Genomic DNA, 25,939 nt, shown 5'->3' with positions numbered 1-25,939 from the left:
ACTTGGAGATTACAAACATGAAATCACAATTAATATCCTCTAAAAGTAATTTCAGAGTTTTTCACGTCTTAAAAAAGGACAATGTGTACTGCTTCACAAGGTAATGCAGCTAATCAAAAAGAGGAGTAGAATTAAAGTATTTACATAATGAGCAATTCTACAGAAGGCGATCATCCCCACGTAAGCACTGCTGATTATATCCCACGCTGCTTTTAACAAACTCTACCAGATTGGAGCCAGTCATCAGCACTTTCAGAGAATCCTTAAAAGCCTTTTATGGGTCTTTACATTTAGTGCAGAATGATGTTCTTCAGGTAGAATATGCTGGTGAGGGAGGACAGTGTCAACACAAGGTACCAGCAGGAGAAGAGGACTTCGGCATCGCCAGTGATCCCGTACTGGGCTGTACTGGGAGCTGCAAAGAGAAGAGAAAGGGGTTAAGTGAAAATGCCCACTCCTGGAACCCCGAATTCTTAGTTTTCAGTAGCTCTTCTAAGATAATCATTAGTGCAGCAAAAGCGTCCTCCTGAAAGCCGGAGGAGCTGCTGCAAAGGTAGCCAAGCCCTCCTGCCACACTGCTGAGTGAAGATGACTTTTAGTTTCAAAGAGGATAAACTAATTTTAAGGCAAGCATTTAAAATGTATTTAACATCAGCTGAGCAATTCAGGTTTAAACATCTGAATAATTTATCTGTTTTCAAGGTACTGAGCATTAAGATCGCCACTGAAATCAATGAGAGGTGAATGTCTAAGCTCTGCTGGAAAACAACTCATTTTCTGCCTAAGTTTAGAAGCCAAAGCTTGACAATTTTGCTTCGCCAAAGACATTCATATTTATTTTCAGTCTCTTTGATGAACTTGTATTTATTTGCTGTAAGACAAAGCCTTTCTCAAATTCCTAGGTAAATATTACAGTAAGGGCATGCAGAGAGAGAGTTAAAACATAAGAAACCAGTGTGAAGAAGCAAGCGAGGAGGCAATCACTGGCAGCAGCCACGGGTGGGATGGCGGCAGGCTTGGACCTGGGCAGAAACCAGTGAGTTTTGAAAGGCTGGAGAACTGAGTGGAGAGAAACCTGATGAGGTTCAACAAGGACAAGTGCAGGGTCCTGCACCTGGGGAGGAAGAACCCTAAGTACCAGCGCAGGTTGGGGGTTGACTCTAGTGAGAGTAGGACAAGGAGCAATGGCCACAAACTACAACACAACACAAGAAGTTTCACCTCAAGACACTCGAGGAAGAACTTCTTTACATTGAGGGTGGCAGAGCACTGGCACAGGCTGCCCTGGGGGGCTGTGGAGTTTCCCTCACTGGAGACATCCCAAACCTGCCTCGGCACATTCCTGTATGACCTGCTCTGAGTGGCCCTGCCTGGGCAGGAGGTTGGGTGTAAGGATACGGCACAGGCTGTGCTTTGGGGTAAGCAAGCTTCAGCAAATCCTCACAGGCTTCTCTTTTGGGCAGAGAAGAAGAAAAGCTGTAGTAATCACCCAAGAAATTAAAGTAAACCCAGGGGTTTCACCCCATCCTGTTGGCTTTTGCAGTTGGGGTCTCCTGAATTTCAAGCCTTGCTCAGTCTAAATACTGAAACATAAATGTCCCTTTTCTTTCTGCAAGGAAATCTGCGCTATGTGCTACCAGGTCCATTTCTAACGTATGACGTTTGGCGCAGAGTGTGTTGTAAACCCAAAAATCATTCATTTCCCCCATGCAGAGAGGTTCAGGCAATAAAAACCCCAAACAAGATGAAGCTTGATTTTGAAGTTTAGTTTAGTGACTTATAACCATGCCTAACCACAGGACAGGGCACTTGCTTCTCATTCAAAGGAACTTTGTGTGATAAGTCAGTATGGCAAATCAACATGTAATTTATTACACAAACCAGGCTAGCAAACTGAACCACAGTGTAGGTGGTATTGCATTTTATCATATTAAAAGAGTTTCCCTAACTTAAAGATAATTTGAACTACGGTGGCTATAATTGTGAGTGGAAAATTATGTAAATCTGATTTCCTGCACATGAACCAATACTGTCTTTCTAAAGCTTATTAAATCATATCTGGGTTGTTTCAGCACAAAGGTGCTAAGTGAATTAATGGGGAAAAACACATAGACTTGGGCAGATAATAGGAAAGACTTACAGTTCCCAAAGCTGGCTAACCAGAAGGATTTGATGAAAAAAAAAACATGAAGGAGAAGCAAATCTGGAGAAGTTTAAGCTGCTGGGATTGAATAAAATGTCCTGAGCAGATGCTCCACTGGATTTGAATAAATAGCCCTGAGTTCACATGGGACAGGGAGGTGGAGGATGCCAAATGCGTGCAGAACCTGGTTTTGCTGGACCATGGGCTAAGCGTCCCACACTTCCACCCCTGCAGAACTTGGGTGTTGGTGCTATGACTGAGTCTGACAAAGATCTCAGTTCAAAACCACATTTGAACATAGCAGCCTTCCAGTATCTGAAGGGGGCTACACGGATGCTTGGGAGGGACTCTTCACCAGGGACTGTAATGGTAGGACAAGGGGTGATGGGTTCAAACTGAAACAGGGGAGACTGAGATGAGCTCTTAGGCAGAAGCTCTTCCCTGTGAGGGTGCTGAGGCGCTGGCCCAGGGTGCCCAGAGAAGCTGTGGCTGCCCCATCCCTGGCAGTGTTCAAGGCCAGGTTGGACACAGGGGCTTGGAGCAAGCTGCTCCAGTGGAAGGGGTCCCTGCCCGTGGCAGGGGTTGGAGCTGGAGGAGCTTTAAGGTCCCTTCCAAACATTTTGGGGTGTTTTAAGAGCTTTGAGAAAGTAAACACACGTGTTTAAAATGTAAAGATTCTTAGTGTGGTCTGCTAAGTTGTTCATCTAGAATAATTATTTGTGAGAATTAGTTTCATTATCATTGCTGGGTAATGCCAAGCAAGGTCATTTTGTACTTGGAGTGGTTAATTTTCTTGGGGGTTTATTGATGGTTCCCTCTGCCACACTAAAAACCTTACTATAGGAATGAATGAAAAGGTTTAAATGTTTGAAAATAGCTTCTTCCCCCTCTCTTAAGATCATAGCATCGAATGTCATTGTTTGGTACAGACACACGCACTTGCAGCCTTAATATTTGTACAGCAAGATAATGGTAGAGGTATGTATGATTAAGCATAAATAAAAGCATGAATTATTAGACTCTGATTACATCTGCAGCTATCCTGGGCATTTCCATAATACCTATCACCACCAGTGCATCAGAGCACTCTGTTTACAACTGATTTTACAGCATGAGAAGCTTTCAGTAGACGGAGGGGGGAAGGAGAACGGTGGTTGGCCTGCGGAGAGGCATTTATCCAGCTGAAGTTTCTCATGTGGAGCAATGTCTTGGTAACTATCTGAAACAGAAACCAAGGTCAAGTGGTTTGGCTCCCCCTGTGCTGATCTGGCAGCGCAAATCCAGTTCAGAGCTGTGAGAGTGATACCTTCAAAGAAAGTGAATTTCTGTGTAGGAGAAGTTTAAAATGAGCTGGATGAAAAGTCTGATGTTTGCAATGTAAATTGGGGATTTAGGAGAGTGCGGAAGGGATCTGGTGGGGATCTGGTCCTTGTGCATGCCCTTACCAAGAAGATGGGCCTTCCCCACGGAGTCCTGTGCTCCATGGGATCTGCCAGAATCACCTCCCCTCAACACTGACCTATAGCAGCAGGTTACAGAGGAGGGTTTGTGTTCAAGGCCAGGTTGGACAAGGGGCTTGGAGCAATCTGCTCTAGTGGAAGGTGTCCTTGTCCGTGGCAGGGGGTGGAACTGGATGAGCTTGAATGTCCTCTCCAACCCAAACCATCCTGTGATTCTATGATCCATTTTTTGATTACTTGACTTTCTTTTTAGGCTGGTAAATACCATATTTTCTATTTGAACTCAGAATCAGTATCAACAAACCAGTTCTGAATTAGGTACAGAATGTATCATAACTGTGGTCTTTATGAAACAAGAAATGCTTCTTTATTTTCTGTGCATACACACAAATACACACAGGGATAATATTTCACTTTACAATGTTGTTGGTGGCATATCTCTCTCAAATATTTTAAATACTAAGCTTTAATATTTTAGTGCAACAAATAGTTGTTTTTTGCCTCTGCAGTTAGAGCAATAATCTTTTATTCTCTGTATTCCTATTTCAAGACTCAAAAAATTGCTACATTATTCATTTAAATTAGAAATAAGAAACAAATCAGCATAAGCCACTCATTTCGTAGTTCCTGCATCTCGCAGCAGCCTGGTGTGAATGCCAATGAACAGGACCTGACAAAACCCCTCTCTTATCAAGTCCATTGGTCTTTTGGGGGCTCACCTTCTGAATCTTTCTGCCAACTCATTTCAGAGAGTGAAGCCATGCTTTTAAGAACCTCACAGTTTTGGGCTTTATCCTCTACAGCCTTGTCTTATCCATCCAGGCAGAGATAGCTCATGGACAACTCTTGCAATCTCTCCTGTCTCCTTCCTCAAGGATTTTCAGATATGTTTGTCTCAGTGGTGCTGAGTGACTCCTGGCTGGAAAAATATACAAAAGCAAAATTCCACCCAGAATTCCACCCACAAAACCCAGAGGATGGCTGCACAGGCATTAACAGAGCAAAACTGGTTCCCTAAACTAACATATTTGATGTAGATGACGCTGTAGGGAGGTGGAGTCCCCTGGGACATTCCTCCTTTGTTCCCAGCATCATCCTTGTCCCTACTGCTTCATAAGGACTGGGGACACAGATGAACACTGTGCCCAGGTGAGGACATGTCCCGTGGCATTGATGTACCTCATCTAACAGTTTGTCATACTCGGTGACAATGTTTTTCAGTGCCCCATGAGCCATCACACAAATTGTGTTTCACTTTTCCTAAAGCTCTGCGCTGATTTCTTCACTTGACTTTCTCCACTGGGATAAGAAAACCTTTTTGACCATACAACACTTATAATATCTTGCAAATAGAATCATAGAACTGTTTAGGTTGGAAAAGCCCTTTAAGCTCATCCAGTCCAACCGTTCCCAGCACTGCCAAGGCCACCCCTAACCCATGGCACTGAGGCCTCGTCTCCACGGGGTGTGAACCCTTGCAGGGACGGTGCCTGCAGCCCTGCCCTGGGCAGCCTGTTCCAATGCCTGAGCACCCTCTGGGGCAGGAATTGTTCCTCAGCTCCATCTAAACCTGCCCTGGTGCAGCTTGAGGCCGGTTCCTCTTGTCCCATCCCTTGTTCCTTGGGAGCAGAGCCCAGCCCCTCCTGCCTCCATCTTCCTTTGGAGGGTGCTTGCCTTTATTCAAGGTACAAGCATTTTGCATTTCTGATGTGCTCTGGTGATGTTGGCCTGGGCAGTGCTGTACGTTTCTCTCTCGTTAAAAGGAGTTTCAGGTATTGACCCCAGTAACGGGGGGACATCAGACTGGAGAGGATCTGATCCACCTCATCCAGCTCCCACAGACGCAGCCTGAATGCATTTCAGTGTTAGTTAAATCATCAGCATTTTCCAGGTGTTGTTATCATGGTCAAAGCTCAGTTTAATCAGAGTCTCCATCTGGCACACACTTCAGAAGGGCCCCTTGCTCAGATTTATCTATTTAACTTCACCAGTGAATTTCCCATCTCTGCAAATTTCCTGTCTCGGGCTCTTAGCCTTGAGGATGATTGCATTTGCATAAGACTAAACAAATCTGTGTCTTTGCTGATTCATTCTTACACAAGATTTGAAGGTTTTGTTCTCCCAAGGTCAAGCTTTCTGCGGTCTTGCCTAGCCCCCGAGGCACACAGTGAGGCTGCTGTTCTTGACAAACTTCCCTTTGGTCAAAACACTCGTGAGCCTGATCTGGAGCTCTCCTCACAGATTATCTCCTAACACAAGCTGTTGCTTTCTAATACAGTCCTTTATAGACTGTCGACCTGCTCCTCCAAAGCCATAAATCCTCAGCTAACATCAAGTATAACAATATGTAGAGATGCTATCTGTTGGACTCAACCGAGCCTTCAGAGTCTCATTATCTTACAAACTTTTCTTTAAAAAACTTCATTCTTGACAACCAAATCTTTTTCATCTTTTTTTTTCTTCCACACTGCTTTGACCTTGAGTTAGTTTATCCCTCCCTCCCCTGTGTATTTCAAATGTTGCACAAAGCCCCCCTATTTATTAAGGCTTTCCTATAATAAATCATTAACCTGACTATAGTTGAATGAAATGCTTATTAGCATCTCTCTGCATAATCCATTTAACAGAATTAGTCTTGCTTATTCAGACAACCTAAAGAGGTCCATGCTTTTGTCTACAAGGCATCAGGATTAAAGCATATAATTATTTCTGGTTAATGCAGTCCTTGGTGTTAGGAAATGTTGGTTTGCACGTTTCAGCATAGTGCTTTTCCTAATCTCTTGTATTAAATAGAGATAGTGATATAATATTGTTTTGTTCCTTTCTATTTATTGCCAGGAGAGATGTCTGAATATAATCTTATCTGTGCTAAGAGTGAGCTTAAACACTTTCACAACTGCTAACTGGTATAAAACATGAGGCTTATGTGGGATAATCACTAAATTAGAGAAAAGGAGAGTTTGATAAGAGCACGTGGGCTTAGGAGGCACGTACACAGGGACCTTGGCTGGTGGTTGTGCCAGTGTTAGCACAGGTATCTCCTGCTGCACTGTGACACTGTGTAAATGCCTCTCAGGAAAGATGGTAGACGAGGTTCTGTCAAGTGAGAAGTGGATCTGCTTTTATGGATAATCACAGAATCCCAGACTGGTTTGGGTTGAAGGGACCTTAAAGCTCCTCCAGCTCCAACCCCTGCCACGGGCAGGGACCCCTTCCACTGGAGCAGCTTGCTCCAAGCCCCTGTGTCCAACCTGGCCTTGAACACTGCCAGGGATGGGGCAGCCACAGCTTCTCTGGGCACCCTGTGCCAGCGCCTCAGCACTCTCACAGGGAAGAGCTTCTGCCTAAGAGCTCATCTCAGTCTCCCCTCTGGCAGGTTCAAGCCATTCTCCTTGGCCTGTCCCTACAGGCCCTTGTCCCAAGCCCCTCTCCAGGTTTCCTGCAGCCCCTTTAGGCACTGGAGCTGCTCTAAGGTCTCCCCTTCAGGAGCCTTCTCCAGGATGAAGCAGCCTTACCTTGTTAATACATGTTAACTTTATTGTTAACATTATGTATAACATATATTGTTGATCTGTTATATTTATATATTGTTAATATAGGTTAACTTTATATGTTAACATTATTGTTAATGATGGTAACTATCTTGGCCACCCAGCACTGCCATTTCATGATTGTAGGGACCTTTGCCTAGGAATTTGGGCTTCCTGGCTGTGGAAACCCAAGCCCAAGGAGACAGCAGAAGAGACACACTTCTCTCCTCGCCCTCTACAACAGCCAGAGTCACCCATTCACCTCTGAACAAACATCTCCTGCTAAATATTGTCAACAGCCAAGTACTAATTTAAACCCAGCTAAAAATACACCCAGTAATGTAAAGCGTAAGGAAGATGATTTTCCCTTGCTTATTAATGCGATGGGACATGCCAGCCACAGTCTGTAGCTCAAACCAGATCTGCTTAGTGAACACTTAACAGCTGCATTTCATTAAGCTTATAGAGAAAGCAAAGCCATAACTGATGGAGGTTGTTAACTATATGCAGAAGGGTTTGAAGTGTCTTAATTTCTGTTCTCAAGTCACTCTCTGGAACAAAACATTTCTGAAGTCAGCAACTTCTCAAAAGTATTTAGTGCTGGCTTCTCGGTCTACATGGGGAGGACAGGGGAGCACCAGCCGTAGAACTGCTCCTGTCTGGAAGGAAAGCATCCCGTGCTCAGGCAAGAGGTTAAAGATTTGGCTGTCAATTTGGCAGAGTTGGATTTGGAAATGCAACCTGGTCTAGTGGAGGGTGTCCCTGCCCAAGGCAGGGGGGTTGGAACTAGACAAAGTCCTTTCCAACCCTAACTATTCTATGATCCTCTTCTATGACTCTTCTCATAGAAACCCAGGTTTAAATCTGATTGTTACTGTTCACAGCAAAACATTTAATGTGGTAAAAAAGGGTGTTACTTTAGAGAAATAACATCCCTCATTCTTCCAACATATAAATGATGAGTAAACTTCTCAGAAAGTGCGTGTTTTAAAAAATCATGGTGACTTTGTCGTAAAGGTGGATTGGCAAAGTCTGGGTAACGTAACTGAAAGAAGGTAGGATAACCTTTGCATTCCAATTAAATGAGTGTGATTGTGGAGAAGCATTTAGTATATTAGAAAGAACCCCTCTCCAAGCAGAGAAGCACAAGGGATATCTTATACTTGAGCACAGGATACTAATTTATTTTGGACATTTTTATGTCGTGTGCCAAAGGAATTGCTGTGGTCCTCAGTGTCAGCGTGTGCTTTTGGAAGGAGTTCAGCATCTACTTGTTAGTGATATGATAGCTGGAGACTTACAGAAGCTATTAATGTTGTCTATCTGGTATAGAGTTGTTAAAACCAGTGCTACCGCCCAAACTACTGCGTTTGAACATAAGCACTTCATATTGCTACTGTGGTCATAATGAAAAGGCATTGGGAAAACTTCGTTACCCAGGTGGGACTTGTTTCCCAACTTGTATTTTGAATTTCACCATGTGGTTGCCAGTAGAAAAGTCCCCATTTACAGGCACTTATCTCATGGTGGTACCTAAAAATCCCCGTAGCTCCTGCTCACTGTAGTTACACGGTCTTGCTCTTCTTCTGCAGGAGCATTTGTAAGTGTGGGCTTTGCGGTGGGGCTGGGCACGCACTGTTGTTATCCCATATTTCTATATTTACAGGGGATTTAGGAAAGGTGAAAAGTGGGTGATGATGATTTAGAGAAACTCTTAACAGCAGAGCCCGAACACAAAAGCCTGGTTTGTAGATAATCAGTGTAAATAATAGATTGCCCATATGCTGCTTTCAAGCTATTTCTTCAAGCAAACGTCCCTGGGCATCGTAAAATCAGAACAACAGTGGTGCTCGGACAAGGCAGGCTCACTCTAATCTGTCAGATAACGCAGACATGCTTTTGTTGCAGCTGCAAGAACAAACCCAATTTTAAGCCCTTATGCATTGTTGTACAGTGTATCTTTAATGGAATTTCATTTTGACACAGATAAATGTGATCACATCAAATAAAAAAACCCTTTCCCTTAAATGCTGCAAAGAAAAAGAATCCTAATGCTGTAATAGGATAACTGAAGCAGGCACTGAACACAGAGTGCTTGGTGTTTAACAGGATAAAATAGTACAGCCCTGACATACCTGGTTTCTGCTGGAAGGGATATTTCATAATCCCAAGAAATATTTATAAAGAAAATTACTCTGAGGGAACAGAATAAAAATTGGCTTTATACATCATCCTTTATACTCAAGTTATCTCCAATTTCTTTGTGCAGCTGGGAAGTGCAGTCACATCGGAACAAACGAAGTATCTTAAAGAACTTCAGAGCTGCACACGTGCACCAGGCTCAGAGGTCTGAGATGAGCTTTAACAGGCAGAGCTGATACCAGCCCCGGCCCTGGGATGAGCCCTTGCTTATCCGGATCACCACCTGATACCTGCCTTTAGCTGGAAAAGGAGACAGAAAGCAGCCAAGCACCTTGGCTGGAGAGTAAAGCAGAGCAGGTAATCAATGGCACTGCATGGGCATCTCGCTGGCCACAGAGCAGGCTGAGCCTGAACGCATGGCAGGGTGCACCCACAGCCCCACACTGTCTCCCCCAAGAATTCTGGCACTGACCAGCAACACAGGAACTGTCCCAAGGTGACCTGAGCTGGGGTTTTAATACAGAAGAGCCACGGAGCTGCTGCGAGGGCTGGAGCAGCTCTGCTCTGGAGCCAGGCTGAGAGAGCTGGGCTGGGGCAGCCTGGAGAAGAGAAGGCTCCTGAAGGGGAGACCTGAGAGCAGCTCCAGTGCCTAAAGGGGCTGCAGGAAACCTGGAGAGGGGCTTGGGACAAGGGCCTGTAGGGCCAGGCCAAGGGGAATGGCTTGAACCTGCCAGAGGGGAGACTGAGATGTGCTCTTAGGCAGAAGCTCTTCCCTGTGAGGGTGCTGAGGCGCTGGCCCAGGGTGCCCAGAGAAGCTGTGGCTGCCCCATCCCTGGCAGTGTTCAAGGCCAGGTTGGACACAGGGGCTTGGAGCAAGCTGCTCCAGTGGAAGGCGTCCCTGCCCGTGGCAGGGGTTGGAGCTGGAGGAGCTTTAAGGTCCCTTCCAACACAAACCAGTCGGTTATGCTATGAACGCATCACAATTAGCAGTGACTGGAAGATCTGATTTCTTTCTGGAGATATAAAAGGCTCCATGGGGGAAAGTGAGGGCTGCTCATGGCGGAAGCAAAGATCAACCACCTCAGCCTGCAGCTCTTGGAGGCACGTCTGCAATCCATAGCACAGGTTGCAGCTCCACTTCCCTCTCCCAGACATTGTCTCTCATTTCTTTCCCATGGCTTAAGGACGTGCCTCTCGTATGCAGACTGCATAGAAACTTCAAATACATCTTTAATTCTCATAGAAAACTGAGCCCAGCTGTGGAACCTGTAATTAGCGTCTGCCTCTTGGCTTCCCAAACCCAGCTCTGCTGCCTCATTGTGTCTTGTGATTTCCCTCATAAATATCTGAAGATCTATCTTAAAAGCAGTTACTTGGCTTCCACTGGGAGCAATCAGTGGAAGTTTTCTCTACAGTTGCACTTCTAAATGGGTAGGAATTGTCTTATTCCCAGGATAAATTTATCTTTGGGTGAGCTCTGTCTCCTCCCTGATCTCAGTGCCCTGTCTCTGCAGGCTCCACCTGTGCATGGTTTCGTCTTCTCACCTTCCTCCTCCTCCTCCTCCTCTTTCTCTTTGCATAATAGGAGCAATAACACATTCAAACCCTTTACCAGAAACTTGCAAGTTTAACCCATTTCTTCATGGGATCAGACCCTGAAGGGCTATAATTACCACTAACATTCCCACATTAGAGCTATTAATAAGTTAAAGGGCGCTGTTATTTCTATTGCTTGAAATAAAACCCAACTTCCATTTACTTTGAGTTTGCCAAGCTTCCCTCTCCTGCTTTAGATGTGCTAAAAATAACCTACCCGAGGATTATTACTGAAAAGTAAAGATTTTTTGGAGTGGTATTTTGTGCTTTATTGCAGCAGTAATCTCCTCGGTAAAGTTATCCTCAGTGACTCAAATAACTTTGCCTTCAAATCAAAGTTATTACTTAGCCCAAAGGCCAAGCAAAGACTTTTCGGTGGGATCAGATCCCTCTGCCTCTTTGGAGCATATAGAAGGGAAGTTGAATAAATGCAAACCCAGCTTAATAGTTATATGCTCTGCTACTGTGTATAAATGAGATTTAATTAGTAAAATAAGGTCTCTTTAATAAAAAAAGCCCATGAAATGGTGAAAATTCCAACTCAAAATTCAAACAAAGATCAAGGGGGATAGGGATAATCATAGTGCTGGCTCCCCAGCTTGGTTACGCAGGCAGAGCTACAAGTTTGGCTTCAGAAATGCAATCTGGAAGCAGATCTAGGCAGAAAAAACCCAAAATAAACCCAAAGTCAACCCCCCCCACTTGCTGGCACACCAGAACTCTAACCTAATTGCAGGTGTTGCCGTTAGTACAGCACTTAGTAGGCTGGAACACAGTTGCATAGATCACGTGGTACTGCAATAAATAACATGGTGTTGCATCTTTGTGCTTAAATAGATGGGCTATTCTTCCATCTAGTGATGCATGCTGGGGGGCCTGGCCTCCTGGTCATTGCAGAAGACTAAAGGCAAGAAGCAGCCTAGAGAAGATTTCACTATCAAGACATGTTTATTGACATATGAAGCCTGATAGATTTACTGGCTTGAACTGAGAATTGGACGCAACTGATGCTGTTGTGGCTGCCCCATCCCTGGCAGTGTTCAAGGCCAGGTTGGACACAGGGGCTTGGAGCAAGCTGCTCCAGTGGAAGGGGTCCCTGCCCGTGGCAGGGGTTGGGACTGGATGAGCTTTGAAGTCCCTTCCACACAAACCAGTCTGGGATTTTATGGTTATATTTTCTATTGCATTTCAGAATTACTAATGCTTTATAAAAGAAAGGCAGGACCTTGATACAGAGTTGTGTAAACTAGATAACATGATATACAGCATCCTACTATCTGTCAGCAGCAAAAAGAGTCAGTCACACCAGTGCAGTCAGGAAAGCCAGGAAATGCAGGATGGTCATTGCAAACAGGATCGACAACTTCCTTTCAACCAGCTCCCATGAAAGCATGAACCAGGTGATCTTTCGAGGTCCCTTCCAACCTGGGATATTCCATGGTTCATCATATTTCCCAAATCTCAGTAAAGATATCCCAGTTCTGGGATATATATGGACTCAGGCACAAGTCCTGAATAGATACAGACTTGGGGCTATGCTTAATTATTGTGTATTTTAAGCTGTAATCCAAAAGACAAATGTACGACTCCCAAACTGTCCTTTTTGACCCTGATTTGGTGTGAAAACCAGGTTTTTTTGCTGATTCTATGTATGGAAAACCTCAAATTTGTAGAAAAGAGAAGCTCTTCTGTTGTGAATGAAGCATGAAATCACTTTGAGATAGTTTTCAAATGATGTTACTACTGAAGCTCTCCATTTCTTTAAAATGCTTCTCTGGAACGGATATCAGAACTAATTTCTATTGAGCTTATTTATGGGCAATCTTGGCACAGTAGGCAACTGCAGGTCCAGTGTACTTGCAGGCTTATATGATGATTACAGCTCCCAAACCCTGGAGATAACACTAGGGTGAGTAAATATGGATGTCGCATTCATTGCCCAAGCTTTGCCTCAAGAAAGGTGACTTTTGGTATATCTGCAGTGTGATGCGCACACTGTTTCTGAAGCGCATGTGTGCACTATTTCATGTTCTTGTTGTTGACAGGCTTTCTATTTGAAGCTTTCAATTTTTTAGACAATTTAGGTTTGCAGAAGTGTATTAAAATGCTGCACCATGAATATTTTTCATTAGTCAAAAGTAAACTATTACTTATTTTGCAGAAGCACTTGGCAGACTGATGTCCTTGCTAATGTGGGAAGTACAGCACATTTCTATGGCATGAGGCATACTACAGCTTTCATCTACAGGTCCCACCCCGGAAACCCTTCTCTCTCATGTATGTTCTCCATCCCAGGAGGATGCTTCACCTGTGCTGCTCTTGGCACAGTCAGGGTAAAGGAGACCACAAAACCAGCTTGTGTTTGTAAGGCTGAACTCTTTGTCTTGTCTGGAAGATATGGAATAGCAACAGCTGTAGAGCTAGAGGGGAATTAGCAATAGAAAGGGAGCATTTTAAAGAAAACTTGTAGGCAAGGAGCAGATAAATGTGTTGTTTCATTATATGATGAATTTTTCTGCTTATACTGGAAGTGACGTGCTCAAGGCTGGGACTACTCTCTTACCTACACATCTAGGCCTGATTTTGTTATTTGTAGCAATAGCAATTGACAAAACCAATAATCACCTGTTCAGCTCAAAATTAAATAGAGAATACACAAAGCATGAAGACATCAAGTCTAGAACAGGCTGACACTGGGTTCTGCATGGAAGTCCAAAGTTAAATGGAGGAGAATGGTTCATGATGTTCCACTGAACACAGTCGGCAGGCTTTGATTAAGAGAATACTGAGAGTAAGACTATAAAAGTGCTAGAGAAAGCACTGGGACAAGCAAGCTAGCTGCCCATTCCCATCCCCTCATCCCTGCGTTGTAGTATGTAGCCCAGTTCTCATCTGTGTCCCAAACTATGAGGTCTGGAAAGGTTCTTTGCTGATGAAGAACCAAGAAGAGGCCAGGTTGGACAGGCTTGGAGCAACCTGCTCTAGTGGAAGGTGTCCCTGCCTGTTGCAGGGGGTAAGAACTGCAAGATTTTAAGGTCCCTACCAACTCAAACCAGTCTAGGATTCTGTGATTATGAAGAGCCAAGAACTGAGGCTCCCTGTGACGGACAGATAACCATGCTCACATTTCCATACAACGTGTGGAACTTTCAGGTCAGCTACAAGGCTTCAAGGTTAATAAATTTGCCCAATTCAGAAAAGTGATGCTGTAGCAAAACTAGGGAGTAAGAAAGTGAATTGCTGAGAAACAGCTTGTTTTGAAGCTAATATGCATGGTGTGTTCTTTTGAGTACTTAGGCACATAATTTTGGCAGCCTACAATAACTGCTTCTCTGACAATGTTGCCCTCATTTGTAAGTGTTACATTTGAGAAAAGGAAAAGCATTTTAATGTGACAGAAAAATTTGACTTGGGAGCTAATTACTTTAATTTGATGGCATTTTTGGCTCATCTGCATACTTGACAATTATTTACAGCTTACGTTGGTAATTAGAGGTTGGGTCTTGTGCTGAAACATGGCAAAGAGCTTTGAAGACATTTGCTGATCCTTCTAACTTTTAGAGGAAATGAATTTATTAGTAGCTAATCTGTAAAATATTTGTACTTCTGACCTTTAGTAAAACATTCTTTCTATATTTTAAATGATTGCTTGTCAGACTCATTTCCCTCAAAATGAAGTGTGACATTGTAAATAAGCTCTTGAATTAAGCAGCACGTTAAATCTATGTATTCAGTGGCAACCTTTGATAGTCATCATATATCATGAAGGTTTTGTTGGTTCTGTTACATTAAGGCAATGTCACATAGCATTGTGAATGATAATTTTTTACACTGAACTTTACCATTTTTGGACAGTTTCAACATCATTCTTCCGCTCTTGACAAAGGATATTGAGTTAAGCAGGTTACTACATGATTTCTAGCCTGTTTTTGATGACTGTGTATGAGGAAGGAGCTTTTGTGCAGGAGGAGCTGACAACCTTTAAACAAATCTTCCATTAAGGTGGTTGTCAAATGACATCTAAAGATGTGTTCTTTATTCAGGTATTCTGCTGATTTTCTTAAGCATTTCTTTGGGATTTCTCTTGGTCATATTTCTGCTGAGTGTAGAAATTGCTCTCATTTTATAGGTATATTAAAGTAATCCATGGAAGTCTCCTGCTGAACCACACTAATAGCCAAGCAATTAATCATGGACTGTGCTTTTATTATATTAAGGTAATGGATAAAATAAATAACAAAGCCAATCTGTTTACTAATTTCAGAAGAGTTGAAGTATAGTGCACCTTGAATCATAACTGATGAGACCAGCGTTATCTCTTTTGAGTTTGCCTTCTGTGTCAGTGCTGCTTAATCTCATTCTTTGTAATGGGGTACGTCTTAAAGAGAAGGACATTGGATAAGTCATATACATAAAAGAGATGTACAGCTTGCCGGCATGTGGAATTCCTCTAACATATATTTTTATGGAACTACCAGCACATTTTGTGCTCAGCAGCATAAATAAAAAAGCGTGTTAGCCTGGCAATTTTACGTTTACTGCGTTAGTTAGGAAATGCGATGGCCACCCTTACTTTGCTATAATAAAACCTGCCGAGCCTGTTCATGAAAGATGATTGCAATTTCCCCTGGCCGGTGGATGCAATGAAAAAACATAACTCATCAAAATCTGAGCTATTTGCTCTTAAGCTACAAGAGCGTTTTTCTTCACCACTTGAAGTGACATTAACTATTCATGAAACTTAAGAGTGTTCAAACACTGCCTAAGTAAGATTGTTACTACTTTTCAACTTGATTGAGGTCGTTTCCCAACCAGCCTCTCCAGCAGCAAGCAAAAGGCCTCTCCACACATCCGAAATGCAGAGGGTGTCCAGGTACTGTAGCTGTGAGCTATCGATCTGCTGGAAAGCCAAGTTCCTCCTCCCATATTGATTCATGATAACTGCCTTCATTTGGGTCAAACAGTATTTAACGGCTCGTAAATTTTAATTAAATGATTAGTCACTTTGAACATAGAGCTTGTCATCTCGCAGCCAAGCGATGTGTCTTTATCAGGAAACCACTCAAGGGGGAGGCATCCATCTCCTCTGTCACTGCGCCCCCCATTAAGATAATTTGGCTGTTGCACAGTGCGTGATGCTCTGTGACACCAACTGTGCTTCCTGTGAGCAAATCCTCATGCAAACTATGGAAATAGGATTCCTTCCTTTCACCATTAACATATGCTTAACTTTCTGAGTATAACAAACCCCCAGCAAAGAGATATTTTCCTTCCAACAACTTCCTTCTTCCTTTTTCATGTACAAATGAGACCTGTAGCTATTCTTACTCAGCTACGCAAGTATCTTTTCTGTGCCTACAGTTATCCTTCGTCACAAAATTAGTCCTAGGAGAAAGTGAAGAGAAGCTTATAAACCTGGTGTGTCAGTTGACTGACTCTAGAAATGATGGTTTAATTGTCTTTGTGACTGCATAGTTCCTCTCTGTGTGCCTATCTGTGGAGTCCTTGCTGCAGTGAATTTAAATAGTCTTCTGTGTGTGCACGTTACACAACACTGCTGAAAGCATCCGAATTTTATATACATCCTCCTCTATCAATGACATGGTTTATTCCTGCAAGGCAAAGGACCTCTTGCTAGTGGGGGACTCAAGTAGTTGCTATAAAGCTGCTACTTTAATTCTAAAGTCTGCTATTTGAGAGCTAAGGGAACTTAAAGTCCATCTACATAAAATATGCAGAAAGCGCAATATAATCAAGTATTTGTTGCTTTTCATTAATGAGCACATTTTCTTTTTCCCCAAAGTACTTTCCGGTTTTCACCCTTTAGCAAAGGTTTCATGTTAGAATATGCCATCCAATTTAACTTTATTTGCTGTTCCGTATAATGAATTATTTGGGGCTTTTCTGGGGCAGGATAGTGGCAGGAGCTCTCAATAAAACTCTGAGCTTTTGCAGCTGCCTCCTGTGTGTGTGTGAGCTTCATGCAGAAGATCTGGGAGACATTATGGCTCCTTTGAGACTTATGACTTTGGACAAGGGCCTGTAGGGACAGGCCAAGGGGAATGGCTTTAACCTGCCAGAGGGGAGACTGAGATGAGCTCTTAGGCAGAAGCTCTTCCCTGTGAGGGTGCTGAGGCACTGGCACAGGGTGCCCAGAGAAGCTGTGGCTGCCCCATCCCTGGCAGTGTTCAAGGCCAGGTTGGACACAGGGGCTTGGAGCAAGCTGCTCCAGTGGAAGGGGTCCCTGCCCATGGCAGGGGTTGGAGCTGGAGGAGCTTTAAGGTCCCTTCCAACCCAAACCATTCTATGATTCTGTGATTCCTCTTTGCCTATGTTATTACACAGAACTGAAGAAAAAACCCAACAGCTGAGATTTTTCAGAGCGAACTGGGAGTTTTAGGCATGAAACTCCTGTTGAGAATCTCTATCAATTAGTACACTACTTTGGTGGAGATAGCAAAGAAACAAAGAAAACCTTAGTGCCACTGTGGGAGGCACCAATTAATGCTGATTAATGGATTAATGGTAGGGGATGAGAGTGTGGAGTGTATTATCCTCAGGATGGCTCTGCCACCAGCTGCACTTTTTCACAGAATCCCAGCCTGGTTTGTGTTGGAAGGGACCTTAAAGCTCCTCCAGCTCCAACCCCTGCCAGGGGCAGGGACCCCTTCCACTGGAGCAGCTTGCTCCAAGCCCCTGTGTCCAACCTGGCCTTGAACACTGCCAGGGATGGGGCAGCCACAGCTTCTGCTGTGCGGATGCTTGATGTCACTGTGCCCTCCTCATCCATTGCTGTGGGAGAACCACTGATCCTGATGCAAGGAAATGTGATGATTAAAAATGAGTTCACTTCAAGAGATGCATTTTCTAAGCAATACGTGTGAGGAGGTAAGAGACCAGTGAGGGAAGATGCTCAGCACAGCGCTCTACTGCATGATCTCATGCTGCAGAAAGTCTCTTCTGAGTGTTATTTTCCATCCCCCTTCTCATCCGCTATTGTGAAGTGAGGGATTTGGTCTCCTCAGTGGAAATACACTACATACCCACACCATTAAAGTGCTCTGTGAAACAGAAAACAACAAGCACCCAAAAAAAGGTTCTTTCATATTCTCAGCAACCACCTTGTCGGTGACCTGCGGCTCAGCTGGGCTCAGCGCAGGGCTCTGTTTCTGGGTTGCAATCAGAGGAATTCCACATCGTGTGTGTCCCTCTGGTCATGAGAATGCAACGCATACCGACTGTCAGAAACGTTTCCCACCCAGGCAATAAGCAATTTCTTTCTGCCATTGATTTTGGCTCCAAATCAGGATTTAGAAAGACAAGACAGCAAACAGTGCGTGGTACTTGGCACCAGCAACTTTCAAAGTAGTTATGGATGTCAGCTTCTTAAAAAGAATGGTAACAGAAGGAAAGTGATATAGATTTCCCTCTGGGTAGTAGGGAAGGTTTGGCAGTCAGTGATGAAAGCTTTTCACCTTTCCTTTTTCTAACCTCCTTGGGAATTCAGGGTGCTTTTTTTTGAGTGTATGCCCCACATTGTGCCTGTCTAAAGAACTGGGCTTTTGGGAAAGGCAGAGATGGAAGGAGGCCTTTAAAACCACCTCTGATGGTCTTTGAGTCACATAAAGATACATTCTTCCTCAGAAACAATTATTCTTTTTCCTAGTTTGTTCCATGTATAAACCTTAAATACTAAAATCCTTCAGGTTTCTACAAAAGGAACTTTCTGAATAACTGAATGAGACCTGGATAGTGACTGTACTGAACAGGATAGGATTTAATAGAATCATAGGATGGTTTGGGTGGGAAGGGACCTTCAAAGGTCAGTCCACCCCCCTGCAATGAGCAGGGACATCTTGAACTAGATCGGGTGTGTGGGAATGTGAGGTTAAGATTCTGGGCAACCTGAATTCTGGGATCCAGATTTCTACCTCTCTGTAAGAATGAGCTCCCTCTTTGTTTTAAATACACCTCTAAAAGGGACTGTACATTGTGGGAGGGGAGGACCTAGGAGGCTGTAGGTCTTAAATCTTACAACACCACATCAGGCATTACTTACTCCTGAACTGTCTCTATAACCAGAATGCTTTGACAATTTACTGTAGACTATTCAAATGACTTGCTGTTTTCCTGTTTATAATGGAGTATTATAAAATCCATACCCCATTCATTCAAATGAACATGCTCTTGAGCTTCAAAGCTCAGTTGTTCTCTGAATTGCCTCAGTTTGGCAGAAAACTCGTTCAGTGCAGTTTTATAGGCTGTGCTTGTTGAATAAGGAGGCTGAATGGTGGGCAATCATTCCTTTGCAATCAGAGATATTAAGAAGGATAAGTTCTATCAATTTCCCCCCCCCCGCCAAAGAGATGCATCCCTGCCTTTGTGGAATAGGATTGAGAGAAAAATGCATGCTGAGTCATGTATCTCAAGAATGAGAAGGAGGACGTACGAAAGATGTCAAGGTCATTTCATCTCTGTGTTCAGAGTGACAGGCATCACTGAATATCTCAGCATCACCCAACATCACCCAGCACAATGAGGTATGCTATGGAGGCGGGTGGGTGGGAGGGAGCAGGCTGCTCCCTAGCCTGCTGCTGCCTGATGCCAACAGCTTTTTCTTATGGAATATCTGACTCAGCAGCTGAAACATGGGAAAATATTTTGCAAAACTTCCATCTTAGTGAAAACCATCATTCAAACTTTAACCAGATGGTTCCGCAGTCTTTTTGTGGCACCGTAAATTCAGGCCCTCAGTTAAAAAGTGTGGCCTTAGAGAAAATCGTACAGAAATAGGTGCCAAAGCACAGGAACAACTACAAAGTGAGTTTTCCTTGTAATCCTTACTGGATTCAAGGAGTAGCATACTGTAAACTAGACCTGTGCTCTCAATGTGTTTCCTTCCACATACATATTTAGTGGGTCCTAAATAAGGGTGAGGTTCACATGAATACTTGCTGCTCCTTTGTGTCTTGAGACACAAAGTTCGGGTCCTGGCACACTCACATTGAGGAATGCCTTAGATCCTTGTCAAAATGTTATTTAATCTTATATTTTAGCATTCAGTTCATAAGTTCTGCTTAGCAGCTGAGCCTGGAAGAACAAAGAAAGATTGTGGTCCAGCAGGAGGCTGTGCAAGTGGCTTGGGTCTGTAATATAAAGTATACAGCCTAGACCCTGAGCTCTGGTCCAGCTCTGAGCAAACCAGCTTTGTTTTATTCATCACTCTCAACTCCGCAAGCGAACACTCTCTGTCTGCTCATAGTCAAAGTCCATTTACACCACCCTGAATGCTCAGGGACTGCTTCACTGCCCTCACTGCTGTATTTGTGCCTCCAAAAACATTTCCTACTGTGAGGAAGGTCTGTCTTACATATTGTAGAGTCACAGAATCACAGAATCCCAGCCTGATTTGGCTTGGAAGGGACCTTAAAGCTCACCCAGCTCCAACCCAGGCCACAGGCAGGGACCCCTTCCACTAGAGCAGCTTGCTCCAAGCCCCTGTGTCCAACCTGGCCTTGAACACTGCCAGGGATGGGGCAGCCACAGCTTCTCTGGGCACCCTGTGCCAGCGCCTCAGCACCCTCACAGGGAAGAGCTTCTGCCTAAGAGCTCATCTCAGTCTCCCCTCTGGCAGGTTAAAGCCATTCCCCTTGGCCTGGCCCTACAGGCTCCTGTTTGTTTTAACTGTTATATGTTGTTAACATTTGTTTTAATTGTTCAGAGCTGCTATGTAAATTCTTTATGACAGCACCCATTAAAGGACATTGGTTTGGCCCAACTATTATATTTTTACCTACAAATTTTTGCTCTATTTAATTTAACCCAAAAGGAACTATGGAAATTAAAACACATCATGCAGTGTTTTCTGGGTTGCCTGATGTCATTGCTTAAGAGCTCAACTGAAGAGTTTAAAGAAGGACCAAAACCAGCTTAAAGCCAAGTTTGGTATCCTGGGCTTTGTAATTGGTATATAGTAAGGAAAAGGTAAGGATGGAAAATTATGCCTTTAAACGTTATATTCAGAGTAAGGAAATGGCTGATCCTGTATTATTTGGGGATGTCAGTTTTTGTCCCTAGCTGGAAATATTGCTGGCAACTGCACCAACGTGTCCATGTCGAACACAGACTCGATGCAGCTGGCAGGAAACTGAGATTTCCATTTGGTGAGAAATTCAGACAGTGAAAAGACAAAATAAGAAGAAGTGTTGCCTGGAATGAGCCGGGCAGCCTGGAAGGAAGCCAGCGCTCAAAACTCAACAGGCTTTCCTTTGAATTCCTTCAGACCTGACATGCTCAGGGAGCTCTCAAATAGGCATTTTCTGACAAGTCCCCTCTTCCTCCAAGCTTTGCCTCTCTTACCAACCCAAGCTCGTCAGATCCTTCCCAACCAGCTGTAGCTGTAGGCTCTTTTATATTCTGCACAGAGTTGGGGACCCTTCCTCGAGTTCTAGATCCATATATACATTTTCAATTCCGGCACATGGCTACACATCTCATCTAGATGGATATATGCATATTTATTCCTGTAAAAATTACTGCAGTCAGCCAATTCTGGCTGATAAAACCTTCACATAAAACATACCCTTATGTGATAAATAAAAACAAAGACTGCTCTCTTTCTGCTAATGAATCACATCCTGGAATCTCCTGCTTCTCTTCTGCTCAGAACATGTCCTTGTCTTATGGTCATTTAGAGCAGCCTTTCCCTGTTGTGCAGTGTTGCAGGTTGGAAGATCTGCGTTTTCCTTGCCCTTGCAGAGCTGGTTCAACACCCTACACTGCTGCAAGAGCACAGCAATACACGGCTGTGGTCACAGTTTGGGTTAGCCTGGATGGAGTCTGTTAACTACTGAAAATAGCTTTCCTGGTGTCCCAGAGGTGTGCTGGTTCCCATGCTGTAGTTTCTACACAGTATTCACTTACATATGAAGAGTACTGGTGCCATTTACAATAACGTAAGTGAATATGTAAAATGATAACCCACCAACACCAACAACAGCTCCCTTGGAGCAGAGACATTCCATACAGCGGTGAGCATGCACAGAGACATGGAGGAGCCTCAGGCTCATTACTTGGCATCAGAAACCCTTGGGCAGGAGAGAGTCAACTCTGAGGCAGCAACAGCGAGTAAGCTCAGCTGCTCTGCCCACATTCCACATCCTCTACCCTTTACATAGACTAGACATTATTTCACAGATGTCCCTGCATTTCTCAGAGCACTTCTTGGTTAAAGCATGAAATTCCAGCAAACTGAGCAAAGTATTGAATCGTCAAATATCCAGGCATTCCCATTTCCATGTGAAACCCGGGATTTTGTTGGTTAAACAAATTGGTGAGTGTTGGAGAAGCTTCTCTTTTTAAGTGGGCTTCTCATATTTGTGGAAACACTCATTAATATTGAAATACCCCATGACAGAAGGCATGTAGGCCATATAGCATCCGAAAAATAGCCTTGCATTTTGCGTACTGGTCTAGAGAGTAGGAATTAATGGGCTAAAAATTACCTATTTCTAATCCTATTTTTCAGCTGATTGAAAGTAGCTCTTTTGATATTAACTGATACATCTATTGTGCAAGCAGTGAATAATATGATTTACTGTGTTCAAACAGTCTTTTGAAATGGTGCAGCCTTTAAACACTGCAGAATGTCACTGAGCACACCCTGTGAGGTGTTTGAAACATGCGTTTTACTTAAACACAAACATTTATCTAATTCCACAGAGTTTACTTTGAGGCCGCAGCTTGCACAGAATGATTTAGAGACATAAAGTTCACCTGTTTGTAACAGCAGAGAGATGTAATACTTTACTTTAAAGCAGTTATTTCTCGTAGCACAGCCGGTTTATAGTTCTAAGCATTCCAGCTTGAATACCTGCATTGCTCCACTGTGTGATCCTGCAGTAACACATCACACACTGGATAAACTGTGCAGATACATAACAGTGGGTGAACATACACCTGATGTTTTTCTGGCAAAGGGAAGTATGGAATTTCACATCTGCCTGGAGTTCTGAAATGCAACAGGAATGTCCATGATACATTATGAGCATAAAGCTCTAATTAATAAGTAAGATTAATATATTGATCTTTTTCTTTCTTTGGAGACTGTTTACCTGTTTGATGCCAACCTACTCAGAGCAAGTCTTGGTAACCTTACATATCTGCTTTTCTATCTGTTAACTGGGACAAAAGAACCTGTGGTTGTGTTTTCCAGGATGTTGGAGGGTGATTCAAACATCAAATGAAGGAGATAGATAGATGGAGGACAGGCTGGAGACCCTGCCTTCCTTCCAGGTGGGATTATCTGGAAGGCATTGAAGTGACCATTGAAAGTCTAAAGATCATTAAACAAACAGACATCTGTTTCTAATAGGATTGAGAAGCAAAATCTTCAATGATCCAGGATCTGTTATTCCAGATTTTGATCATCTTTTCATACTTGTTTAGTTTTTAGGAAGAAATTCCACAAGCTGGTAAAGAAAGAATGAAAGGAGTTTGGGTGTTAGCTGATGAAGATGAATGGGTTTTTCTCAGGACTGGTCATCTTATACCTCAGGGCTCATCTCTACTCCAGTATTTGCTGTACCAATGTATCTTCTGCCCACATGCAAAAACCTCTAGCTCAAGGTACATGATGCTTCCATCACAGAAAGACAAAATTAAGGGCGAATTCATGGCCTAAAGTCTGAGATTCAGAGTCCAACCTGTAGATTTTCCTTACACAAATCATTTATTGATTAAAATGGGAGCTGCAATGGCATAGGAAGAGAAAAAACGGGGGGAGAGGGAAGAAAGGGCGGGCATGTTTCCTATGAAACATTTACTAGTATTGGCATATTAAACATATTAGATACGCAGTAAGGCAGATGAGGGAGAAGTAACTGAAGTTCAAGGAGTCGTCCAACCTGCCCACAGTGCTCCTTTAAATATATGCTTTTGTTCCTGAGAAGATGGAACAAGTCCTTGCTCCAATCCTCAATTTTTATAAGAGTGCTTCGTAACACGTGAAATCATTATTAGGTAAAGAAGATTCCTCAGTTATTCTCTCTGACCTGTCACTGTCACTCGTTTAGTTGGCGTTATGAATTCAGCACCATCTTCAAAGGCTTTTCAAGACACCACTTGTGAACTAATTATGCTAAAGATGAGAGATCTGAACATACCCGCAGCCCCTGGCAATGGCTGACAGAGACCAACCCTGGCCACAGGTTTGCAACTTTTCCAGCTAATTCTCCATGCTTTAGGCATTGTAGCTTCAAATGGAGGAAGTCAGCTCCTCAGTGTAAATGGGGCTCCAGCAGAGCAATGCATAAGTACAACACTACAGCTCTCAAACACAATGTTAGGTTTGCTTTAGTTATAAATGTGTCTAATAGTTTGTCTCCTGTTGTTTGGAATTGTAAGGATTATTTTTAAATCAAAGTGGGTTTTATGTCACTGAAAGACATTTTGGGGATGTTGTCACCTGCCTTATGAGCATTTGAGAATGACACAGATTTCTGTGCCGGAATTTTACATGTGCATCTTGTAAACAATTTTTAACAATAGAAGGACAAGGGAATTGATTAATCATACTGAAGATGAGAAATAAAATCAGTGAGATGAAAGGTCTTTTGTGTGTATCCATTTCAATGCTGACAGAGTGAACACTGTGAGAAAAGTTGGAACCTCACCATCAGTGAGTACTGCACCTGCTTAGATGGCAGTTACTAATACTGTTCTTTGGATAACTTGAGCTTAAGCAACAGTGGAAAATAGACGTCTGTTAAGAAAAGCGACCTTTAGGAGTCAGAGACAGTAACTCCAGGTTTAAGCATCTCAAGATGTCAGTGACATTTCCTTTCACACTACCCTTCCATATTCCTCCTTCCTTTAAGCAATCTCCTCTGGCAGAAGATGTCCCTGCCTGTGGCAGTGGGTTGGAACTGGATGAGCTTTAAGGTCCCTTCCAACCCAAACCAATCTGGGGTTCTGTTCTATATACAAAAATACATATGCATATACTTGCATAACTAATAACAATGAAAAGTGTTCAAAGATGTTTTGAGAATAGGACAGTTACTGTTGTATTCAGAGTTAGGCTAAAATCTTAACAGAAGGTGATTTCAAGCTCTTCAGGATTACTACAGACCCTTCACTTTCTACAAAAAGTAAGTAACTTCCCAGTTTGGGCTTTAAGAAAGAGCCTGGAAAACTCTTCCCATGATGATAATGTTGAGCATCCCATCAGTCATTTACCTTGGTTTATAGGAGACCCATGGCCTGCAATTCTCCCTCATCTATCTTCAGTTAAACGTTCACTCAGTTTGAGGATTTTTCATAGAATAGTTAGGGTTGGAAAGGACCTTAAGATCATCCAGTTCCAACCCCCCTGCCATGGGCAGGGACACCCCACACTAAACCAGGCCACCCAAGGCCTCATCCAACCTGGCCTTGAACACCGCCAAGGATGGAGCATTCACAACCTCCCTGGGCAACCCATTCCAGTGCCTCACCACCCTCTCAGTAAAGAATTTCTTCCTTAGATCCAATCTAAACTTCCCCTGTTTCAGTTTGAACCCGTTACCCCTTGTCCTGTCACTACAGTCCCTGATGAAGAGTCCCTCCCCAGCATCCTTGTAGGCCCCCTTCAGACACTGGAAGCTGCTATGAGGTCTCCACGCAGCCTACTGCCTTTCTCTGCTGCAGCACCTGAGGGACTTAGTTTCTGACCCTTCGGATTCCCTTTAATAGCCTTTGTGATGGTATCATGTGATTGTATCATCCAGTGATACAGTGATGGTATTGTTAGAGAAGGGTGAAATTTTATGTTTGTCATAATCATATAAGAGTGATAGAAGTGATTATATTTGAAAAGTTTGCAGTTTGCAAAGAAAGCCTTTGTACATATGTTAAAATTTTGTAACTTTGCTGTTCTGTATTTTAGACACTATTCCAGTAGGCTATTGTGTTTAGAAATCATAAATCATTAGGAAAACAATTGTACATTTATCTTTAGTTACTTTATAACTAAGCATTATGTTAGAAACCTAATCAAGGAACGATTTGTACGATGACTGAAAATATCC

At 43.2% G+C, this 25,939-nt stretch overlaps 1 protein-coding gene across 1 annotated transcript in view; it reads right to left on the bottom strand.

Annotated features, from left to right (window-relative positions):
* Nucleotides 1–290: 290 nt before the first annotated feature.
* NEGR1 (neuronal growth regulator 1) overlaps nucleotides 291–25,939 on the bottom strand; it is a gene marked incomplete at its 3' end in the record, with an annotated part of 269,840 nt that continues 244,191 nt past the window's right edge. Inside the window, exon 7 of the mRNA XM_080623582.1 lies at nucleotides 291–415. Coding sequence (XP_080479708.1) covers nucleotides 291–415 — 125 coding nt within the window. The remainder of the gene's footprint in view (nucleotides 416–25,939) is intronic.

The sequence above is a fragment of the Psittacula echo genome, assembly GCF_963264785.1.
Source record: "Psittacula echo genome assembly, chromosome: 7".
Taxonomy (NCBI): domain Eukaryota; kingdom Metazoa; phylum Chordata; class Aves; order Psittaciformes; family Psittacidae; genus Psittacula; species Psittacula echo.
This window is presented reverse-complemented; position numbering and strand designations above follow the sequence as displayed.